General features: G+C 44.3%; 1 protein-coding gene across 2 annotated transcripts; it reads left to right on the plus strand.

The window, feature by feature from the left end:
- The first annotated feature begins 412 nt into the window (after positions 1–412).
- LOC119213096 (inhibitor of nuclear factor kappa-B kinase subunit alpha-like) lies at positions 413–10,216 on the plus strand. 2 transcript variants are annotated; one of them, XM_037464126.2, is made up of 22 exons: positions 413–569; positions 981–1,100; positions 1,255–1,349; positions 1,561–1,678; positions 2,455–2,524; positions 2,606–2,694; positions 2,780–2,869; positions 2,975–3,099; positions 3,743–3,850; positions 3,996–4,131; positions 4,813–5,007; positions 5,325–5,427; positions 5,604–5,727; positions 5,838–5,989; positions 6,162–6,223; positions 6,320–6,429; positions 6,526–6,575; positions 6,973–7,078; positions 7,164–7,311; positions 8,225–8,361; positions 8,666–8,765; positions 8,883–10,216. In XM_037464126.2, exons 2-22 carry the CDS (start codon positions 996–998, stop codon positions 8,946–8,948), a joined length of 2,289 nt encoding a protein of 762 aa, XP_037320023.2. In that variant the 5' UTR covers positions 413–569; positions 981–995; the 3' UTR covers positions 8,949–10,216. The 2 variants fall into 2 exon arrangements, with proteins under 2 accessions (XP_037320023.2, XP_037320024.2); XM_037464127.2 differs by lacking the exon at positions 413–569 and adding an exon at positions 658–852.
- Positions 10,217–10,312: the final 96 nt, after the last annotated feature.

Genomic DNA, 10,312 nt, shown 5'->3' on the forward strand with positions numbered 1-10,312 from the left:
AGCAGTATGAAAAGGAGTTAAAATGAGTCCCAAGTGTTACTTCAATAAGACGTTATTCAGAAGTGAGTGATGAGTCTGAGTAAATATACACAGAGTATATGAATAAAAATCTATATTATATATACATAAGAGTCATATATATATATATGACCGACCGTTCAAGCAGTGTCATATCTACATCTCTGACGTTTATAACAAACCAAACCTTTAACATTCGGTTTGAAATTGAGCTTGAAGTTATTATTATTTTAAGTACATGTACCACTAACAACACAATGTAATGGGTGACTGTACCAATATGGCCGCCATGTGCGGACGTTCTATACTTCGCCGTAAGACAAACCAGCCTTTTTCTATAGATATATACTGTATATTTCAGTATGAACGTAGCGGGCTTTCGTGTCCTTGAACGCGTCGCCCGTCGGTTTTTTAGAAATCACAGCCGGGTACTCTGGTGACGTCAGGACGGAAAGTACACATTCTCACGGTCCCATTGCGTTGAACCAAAAAGAAAACAAACGCAGTCACACCGAGTAAAACGGCGCATGACATTCACATAGAAACAAAAAGTAAGTCTCTCATTACTGGCTCTGGCGACGGGGGCGTCCGCTCAAACGTCCACTGACGGCTAGCTTTCAATGCTAGCCATCCGGCGCCGTCTATTTCCTGGAATGCCGTTGATCTTGTCAAACTGTTGACGTAGCTAGCACGTTAGCTGCCTCTTTAGCTAACCGTAATTATTAAATGGTGTGGGATTCCACTTGTTTCAACACGTTATTTTGACATCGTTGTGGTTAAAATATCCGCGCAAGCGGACATTAGTTCGGCAGTTCTTCCAGGATTTAACTTAACGTAAGTGATTTTTGTTTTACTTTGCTAGCAAGGAAGGAATTCTACCATCTCAACCAGGTTGTGTTCGTTTTAAATGGCTTTGAATTAAACGTAAGAGGACTCATGGAAACTTTATTTCTACGCTCCAGTTCAGCTTCAGAACAATGGAGAAACCTCCTTTCAGGCAGAACCAGAACTGCGGAGACTGGGAGCTGAAGGAGAGGCTCGGGATGGGCGGATTTGGCCATGTTTACCTCTACCAGCACCACGTAAGTTCATCCTAATGACACCAACTCTGACCTCTCATCAACCATCACGTGTACTACCAGCCTACGTTACATCCACACAGTGACGGGTACCATCGGTTCTGTGATACTCTTTCTACCAGAAACACAACAGAATGTATTTGTGTCTGATTTGCAGGAAACCAATGAAAAGCTAGCTGTGAAAATGTGTCGCCTGGAGTTGACTCCAAGGAACAAGGACCGATGGAGCAGAGAAATCCAGATCATGAAGAAGTTAGACTTATTTTTTATCTCCTTTTCTTCTGTAGGGGACAGTTCATTTTTACCTTGATTTAAAAGCATTATACAGTGATGTCTTGGTATCATAATGGCATACTTTATCACAATTATGATGATTATATAAAGGAAGCTGCAGACCATCAGTCTTTGACAGGTGTCATTAAATAGTAATAATGGTGCTGACTCCTCCTGCTGTCTCACTCAGGTTGAATCACATCAACGTCGTGTCGGCCCGAGATGTCCCGGAGGAAATGAGGCACATCGCCTTAAATGATCTTCCACTCTTGGCCATGGAGTACTGCTCCAGGGGAGACCTGAGGAAGGTGAGGGACTCATGGAAGCTTAGAATAAGGCCACTTCGTACAGTAGGAGGTGGCTGGCCGAACAAGAGGTATTAAAACACCTTAAAATGGATGAGCTCAAAACCACCGACCCTCATCTTCAGATGGGAGGGGTGGGACTTATTGGATATGGATATATATATATATATATATATGGGATGTGTTGTTTTCAGTACACCTTAACTTCAAACATGAGGAATACATAATTCACTTCCTCCTCAGAGTGAGATTACCTGCGGAGGGGAAGCCCCACATAAAGCAAAACTTTTTACCTGCAAGACATAAAATTGAATGACTTCCTTCATCATTCAAAATATGTCACAGCGTGCGTCCTTCCTGTTGGTAGTTATGTTATAAAATCATCCTGTCATCCTGCTTCCCCCCCTGTGTGTTGCCACGCTGCTCCTATTCATGACTTCAAGGCTCTGTTGCAGGTATCAGCCTGACACGCTGTTGCTCCTGTGCACCAAGACTTGGCAACAAAAATGCTGGCATTCAACTTTCAGGAGGAAGTCGTAGCGTTCAGCTGGTTAACGAGGAGGTTTTTACGCTGTAATCAAAGTTGATGCTCTGTGTTCTGATAACAAGATTAGAGAACTATGTCAATTTGAGTTTGGATGAATTACAGGTTTTACTTATTCTTGGTCTTGGATGCTGAGCACAGATGTTGAAGTTGAATCACATAGTGCACTGTATGTCTGTGGCATGCTGTAGGAGGCTCCTTATTTCTGACACAAGTCCATTTATGTGGCTTACAGATTCTCAGCAAACCTGAAAACTGCTGCGGATTGAAGGAGAGTGAAGTCCTTTCGTTACTCAATGATGTTGGTATGTCTCCTTTTTCACTCAGAAGCGTCTTTTTTATTTTATAGCCTCAACTTTTATTTAAAAGCTTGTTCCCTGCTCCAGGTTCTGGTATCCAGTATCTTCACGAAAACAAGATCATACACAGAGACCTTAAACCAGAAAACATCGTGCTACAAGATATCAACGGAAAGGTGAGCGGACACTTGGTGGCTTGGTTTTCTGTTTGGCTTCAAAAAACCTCAAAGAAACTGAAAGTTCCTTTTTCTTCTTCTGCAGCTGGTTCACAAAATCATCGACTTGGGCTATGCTAAAGACCTGGACCAGGACAGTCTGTGCACCTCCTTCGTTGGCACGCTTCAGTACCTGGTAAGCCGGCTTCTGTCTCCATGTGCATTCATCCATATATGGCTGCAGGACCTGTACCCAGAAGGCCAGATGACATGGGAGCGTTGCATCCTTTGGTGTCTGCAGGCCCCTGAGCTGTTTGAGAACCAGCCGTACACCGTCACCGTGGACTACTGGAGCTTCGGCACCATGATGTTTGAATGCATTTGTGGTTTCCGTCCGTTCCTCCACAACCTTCAGCCCGTGCAGTGGTGAGTTGACCCGATGACTGGTCATCTGGCACAAGAGTGGTTTATTTTACCAGATGGATAAAAAGTTGGCCCGTAGAATCAAACACAAGTCACCTTGATTCAGCTCGTTGGTGGACTGAGGTGAAGCTTCAGAGACGAGCGTCAGCAGGTCTTATCTGTTGTTGTTTACTCACCTGAAACATATTGGGACACATGGGATTGATTTAAAATGCGTAGTCTCCAATTTGAACATTTGTGTCATGAATAAAACTCGACCCCAAAACGAGATCAAATCTAGACATAAAAAAGCAAGATACTTAAATAATTATCCTCCATGAAAAAGCTCAAAGATGAACAAAACAAAAGTGAGATGGACTTCTGTCAACTTGTCACAGAAACCAACCAGGAAACACACATTCAATCCAAACCTTAAACCGAACCCCACAGTGAGGCAGCTGCTCCCACACCGGAGAACATGCAGTGTTATTAGACATCTAAAGTCAAAAATAAGCTCTGCAGGTTCTCCCTGTGTTCAGTGTCTGCTGCACCTCAACCCATGAGTCCATTTTTCATCAAACCACCGCTTTGCTGTTTTGCTCTGAATAGAAAATAAAGAGCAAAGGAAGTTGGAACTGCAAGCGTCCCCTTTGTCTGTCTCCCTCAGGGCCACCAAAGTGAGGAATAAAGGTCCCAGGGACATCATGGCTGTGGAGGAGCCGAACGGAGACGTGACGTTCTCCACACATCTGCCCTACCCCAACAGCCTCAGCAGGTTTGGACCCACTGGTAGAAATCTGTTGCATCATCACTAACCATAACAGGGTGGGGGAGGGGGGGGGGGGCAGCTTTGATGGAATGAAAAGCAGGAAGGTACTGGGACAGAGTTTGGTACCAATGTCCCTCCCTGTGTCCTTCAGTACCATGTTGGCTCCGATCGAGAGACTGCTGCAGCTGACGTTAAACTGGGACCCCGTCTACAGGGGGGGTCCAATCAACCAGGAAACCAAGAGACCGTCTTGCTTTGAGCAGCTGGAGCTGATACTGAGTATGAAGGTGAGGCTTTTAGAGCTTAAGACTCTATCCGGGTCAACCAGAACCAATGGTGATACAACGTTACGGGTTCTTTAAATGGTGGGAGGTGTTTCTCCTGTTTATCTCTGAGACACAAATGAAACCAACCAGAAGAACATTGATCTGCAGAAACGATGCATCTCATGATGCTCTTAGTATAAATTACATTGCATCACATTATATGTCACTTATTTCAACCGTAGAGATACAAAGTCAGAATATATGTATATATTTGTATATTGTAATTTATATGTAGTGTGTTAAACAATAATGAGTCAAATATCTGTGTTTATTCCCTGCTACACCACCACATAAAACAGATGTGTCCTCCTGCACCTCCGTTTTTTAAAAGGCTCAAATCCAACAAATATGGATTTGAAGCAACATGTTTTGTCCGATAAAGCATGCTGTGATTTTTGCAAATGATGTCAGTTATTTTTTAGGCATTTAGACTTTTGGACAAACAACAATCTGTTGATCACACTGAAACAATCCTACAGCATAATGCTCATAATATTAATATTGTCTGATATTTACAAGACAGCTCTAAATCGGGTTAATACATAAAAGATTTTAACTTTCCGCTACCTTCTTGTTATCTTCTCTGCTTCATGTGATCGGCTTGAAATCGATGAGCGGTACCTTCATGCTGTGTCTCTGAAGGTCGTGCACATCCTGAACATGACCTCGGCTCAGGTCCACTCCTTCCAGCTGGACCCGGAGGAGAGTCTGCACAGTCTGCAGAAGCGCATCGAAGCCGAGACCAAGATCGAGGTGGTGAACCAGGAGCTGCTGCAGGAGACGGGGGTGTCCCTGGACCCCCGGAAGCCCGCTGCGCAGTGTGTCCTGGACGGAGTGGTGAGAAGGCTCTCCATGCAGCTCCTGCTCCTCTCCTCTTCTTCCGAGTGTCTAGTGGCACACGGGAGGAAAACCTCAGTCATATTTCTATTGGAGTTAAAAGCTTCAGCAGGTGGTGTCCTCATGGTTTTAAGGTTAAAGACACCAACTATGAGCTTCTCAAAAGGAGCCCTGTCACGTATCTCCTGCCCTGTCATTTCTGCACTGTGCTAATGAAGCTAATGAAGCTTTTTTTAATGCTGATCCCTCCCACTGGAACCTTTTATAAAGATGAGACCAGACGGCAGGTGTAAGAGCGTGTTCTTCTCCCCGTGCAGAGAGGCTGGGACAGCTACATCGTCTACCTGTTCGATAAGAGCATCAACAAGTACTCCGGACCCCTCAGCGCCAGAAAGCTGCCCGATAAAGTCAACACCATCGGTGGGTCAACATGAACCTCAATGCATTTATTTCACAGGTCACAGGTCACACTCCTCCTCACATACGTCATTATGGAATGAATGATGCCGTTAGCTGCTATTGGCTCCTTCACCTTTTAACTTTACCTTAATAAATGGTTTTACTGTGTGCAACCCTCATGATTCTGCTGCTTTCAGTGCAAGAGGCCAAGACGGAGCTGCCCCTGGTGGTGCTGAAGATGGTTTGGGGTGAAGCGGTGAGCTACATCTGTGGGCTGAAGGACGACTACAGCCGGCTCTTCCAAGGACAGAGGGCCGCTATGTGAGTGTGTTTAGTGTCTTTTACAATGTAGTCACGTTGGAGGTGGATCGGACTCTCGTGGCTTTGTGTTATTTTTAATGGCTTTGACCCCCCCCCCCCCCCCCTTTCAGGCTAAGTCTCCTGCGCTACAACACCAACCTGACCAGGTGTAAGAACAGCATGTTCGGCTTCTCTCAGCAGCTGAAGGCCAAGCTGGACTTCTTCAAGAGCAGCATCCAGTACGACCTGGAGAAGTACAGCGATCAGATGCACTACGGCATATGTGAGTGACGAGATGTTTGACCCTCTGGTGGAGAGCATTAACACGTGCAAATATTTAATACAGAGCCAGAGACGTTTGAGGTGACGTGTGTGTGTGTGTGTGTGTGTGTGTGTGTGTGTGTGTGTGTGTGTGTGTGTGTGTGTGTGTGTGTGTGTGTGTGTGTGGTTTAAAGCCTCTGAGAAGATGCTGAAAGCCTGGCAGGAGAACGAGGAGCGAGCTGCTGCTTTCGCACAGGTTTGCTTCTTTTTTTTTTTAGTATTATTCAAATGCTGTGTAATGTTTCTCGGTGTGAATGTCTGACGGGGGGGGGGATCCTGGTTTGTCCTGCAGGTGGCAGAGGTGAGCCACCTGGATGATGAGATCATGGCTCTGCACTCTGAGATAGTGGAGCTTCAGAGGAGCCCCTACGCCCGACGCCAAGGAGACAAGATGGAGCAGCTGTGAGTGTTAAAGTGGTCTGACGCTTCTAATATCTCCTCCATCTCCTTATCAATGGTTTATCAAAGACTTCTGTAAGACTATTTGTTTTATCACAGAGAAGAAAAGGCGATTGAACTCTACAAGCAAATGAAGATGAAATGCAAAGGTAAGTAACGTCTTCATCTGATTTAAGTTTACATACCTGCAAACTTGTTGCTTTTCGGCAAAATTTGCCGTTTTTGAAATCAAAATCATCCTCGTGAAACGTGGAGATCCAAAGAGGGTTTTTTGGGGTGGGGGGGGTCAGCTGATGTCATCTCCACATGCGATAAAACACCCTTTGATGTCTTGACCAATCAGCGTTGAGATGCCGTCTTCATTTGCACCTTTCATCTTTTCTCTCCAAAAAAAGATGTATTAATGTAGCCCCCCCCCCCCCCCCCCCTCACGAGTTTATTATTACATTAAGAGCGATTCAATGTCTCTGTGGAGCCAAACAGAAATGGAGTGAATCCCCTTGTTGGAGTTGTGTGTGTTGAGCAGCTCATGTGATTCCCTCTCAGTACCGGAGCTGGATGTGAGCAGTGACAGCTCTCAGATGGTGATGGCCATCATCCAGACAGTCCAGAACCAGGACAAGGTCCTCAAAGACCTGTACACACACCTGAGGTGAGAGAACCACCACGAGAACCACCGCCCTGCCGCTAGTACCAAAAAGCCCCGACGCGAGTCCACTCTGCTCCCCCCCCAACAGCAAGATCCTGATCAGCAAGCAGAAGATCATCGACCTGTTCCCACGCATCGAGAAGACCTTGGAGAGCATCAAGGACGCCGACAACACTGTGATGCAGATGCAGATCAAGAGACAGAGAGAGTTCTGGCACCTGCTGAAGATCGCCTGCGTGAGTCCATCTGCTCTCTTTATTTCTCCAGTGGTGTGTGTGTGTGGGGGGGGGGCAGGTTGATGTTCACATAATCTACTCAATCTAAATAAAATTGTGCTGAAAATAGTTAAAATAGTTAATATTTTCATTTTTGGCTTCCCTGCAAATCTTTCTCTCGATCAGCTGATGAATGTTTGGTCCACAATAACCTCATGATAACATCATAGCATCATAACATCATAGCATCATAACATCATAACATCATAGCATCATAACATCATAACATCATAACATCATAGCATCATAACATCATAACATCATAGCATCATAACATCATAACATCATAACATCATAGCATCATAACATCATAACATCATAACATCATAGCATCATAACATCATAACATCATAGCATCATAACATAATAGCATCATAACATCATAGCATCATAACATCATAACATCATAGCATCATAGCATCATAACATAATAGCATCATAACATCATAGCATCATAGCATCATAGCATCATAGCATCATAGCATCATAACATCATAGCATCATAGCATCATAGCATCATAGCATCATAACATAATAGCATCATAACATCATAGCATCATAACATCATAACATCATAACATCATAGCATCATAACATCATAACATCATAGCATCATAGCATCATAATATATGACGCCGGACAAACAGTCTCAAAACCCTGAAAGGTTGAGCTTATGGTCACATAAAACAAAGTCAAAGTTCCTTTGAATACAATTATTAAATATCAAATGGTAAAGTCTGTGTCTCTGTAGTCGTCTGCTTCACAGCTGTGAATGAGAACAAACATGAACAGCTGGAGGAGGCGGAGCCTTTTTCCTGTGCTTGTGATGTTTGTTGTCCCTGGATTTAATAGTTTCTCTCCCCCCCCCCTCCAGGCTCAGAACTTGACACGCAACTCGATAGCAGCGAGTCCCGATTCCTCCAACCTGCCGCAGGTGTCTCAGTGGTCCCAGTCTGCTCAGCCGGTCAGCTCCCCGCACCCCCTCACCTCCCTGCCTGGACCCAACGACAGGTACCTCCTCCTGGATGAACCCCTTTAAGCCCCTTTCCTGTTTAAACAAACGAGTCTAATCTGAGGAATCTGGAGGGCGTCGTGGCGGCCTTTGGCCACCTGGGGCAGCAGAGACCAGCTGTAAACATACCAGAGCAGTTTGGGCGTTTTCCTCCTCGTGGTCTTGATCTTCACTTGGATTGGATTTCACCAGCTGGTCTTTAACTGATTGCTGGTGGTTTAGTTCACAGAAGGTTCATAGAGGAGTTTTATGCTGAAAGCTGTAACCTGAGTAACGTGTGTGTGTGTGTGTGTGTCCTTCTAGTGACGCCGCACCCCGTCTGCTGCAGGAGAACGAGCGGTACCTCTGTCAGCTGACCAGCCTGATGCAGGAAGCCACTGGTGAACAGACCAAAAGCATCGTGGTGAGTTCACTAACTATTTATTAACATATTTTTGTGATAAATAGATATTTAATTGCATTCCTTCTTTTAAAGCACTTGTTTTTGTTTCTAATAGTTTGTGTGGTTTTGCCCCTAAAGGAGCAGGACTGGAGCTGGACCAAATACGAAACCCTCACAACCAAGTTAAAAAAGAGAAACCCATGAGATGTCTCGTCCCTCCGAGTAACACTATCACTGAGGGCCCCCGAAACAACGCCACTGGAGGCGGAGCTTACGGCGTTGCTGCTCCACTCGCATCGCCTCACCGCACCAGACAGTCTGAGGAATTTCCTTGTTTTCATTTTGCAGCACAACATAGACATAAAAGTTCATAATATCTGAGGATATTTGTTATTACTGTAAATGCAAAAAAAAAGAAGCAAACTGTAGCAGCGGATGTGGGGCTTGAGGTGGGGACACAGAAACATGGGCGCCAGTTCTACCATGTGACCCACGTGGAAGACACAGGAAGTGACTTGGGGGGGTCCAGCAAACAGCACTTTGATACTCTCACGTATCTCATAATCCTTTTGAAATGTTTCACATTACGCAGTCCGGGCTTCTGATTCTCTTCGGGTCGGTTTATTAAAGGCTGCGTGTCGTAGGGGGAGGAGTCTTATCAGTGACATCACTTTATACAAGTTCTGCCCCAAAAGGTTCCGACTCTTTCTTGTCTCCATGAACATGTTTACAGGACGTCGCTTTGACTCCAGAGAGAAAGAGAGTCAGGCGGCGTCGGACCACCACAGAAGAAGAAGCAGCGCTCGGTTAAAGAGTCTAAAGAGAAAACTTCAAATCTAAAAATCCAATTGAGACGTCAGAACCGAAGGTCCAGAGAACCAGAGCCGAGCTGCACTCATCTCCTCACAGCAGCTGACGGGGAAACCAAACGTTTCTTTGGTTTTGTCTTCAGTCGCATTTCTCACGATCTTCTGTCAGGAATCAATGAATCAGCAGATGATTTGATTTAAAGCACCTTGTTCAAAGGAAGTGACCTTTAAGTCTTTGGTTAACATCAAACAATCTCCATACATTCAAATAGTTAAAATTATCCAACAGTCTCAGAAAATGTGAAACTTAAAATTATACCAAACCGGAATAAATCACATTTTAGCTTCTTTTTTTAAAATAAGTAAAAAGACTCAACTGGCTCTTCATTCCTTTCATTAATCTTCTATGACGTGAAGGTGGAAGTCAGCTGGTGAACCTCCTGAAGGTCAGTTGTATTTATGAAGTCAAAGTGCAATGGGAAAAGTTTGTTGTTCTTTTTTTGTATTTAAATAACGATCTGTGGGTTTTCTTAACAGTTAAAGTGTTTGTTTCCATCTGATGGTTTAACTTTAACTGCCTCTCAATGTTTTAATTTTTAAATATCACTATGGAGATCAAATGTTTGCCTGGTAATAAAATAAAATGACTTTGGCATGACTCTACTCACTCATTAATTCTTTAATGTCATAAACTGTATTAACACGTTATAAATGTGTTAACTTTGATTTGATTAACATTCACACGTAAAAACACTTTCA

The sequence above is a fragment of the Pungitius pungitius genome, chromosome 21 (genome assembly GCF_949316345.1).
Source record: "Pungitius pungitius chromosome 21, fPunPun2.1, whole genome shotgun sequence".
NCBI classification, from domain to species: Eukaryota; Metazoa; Chordata; class Actinopteri; order Perciformes; family Gasterosteidae; genus Pungitius; species Pungitius pungitius.

Coding starts and splice junctions, on each gene's coding strand:
- LOC119213096 (XM_037464126.2), top strand. CDS start 996: ATGGAGAAACCTCCTTTCAGGCAGAACCAGAACTGCGGAGACTGGGAG. Junction 1,679..2,454: donor CCAGGGGAGACCTGAGGAAG/GTGAGGGACTCA, acceptor TGTGGCTTACAG/ATTCTCAGCAAACCTGAAAA. Junction 5,728..5,837: donor CAAGGACAGAGGGCCGCTAT/GTGAGTGTGTTT, acceptor CCCCCCTTTCAG/GCTAAGTCTCCTGCGCTACA.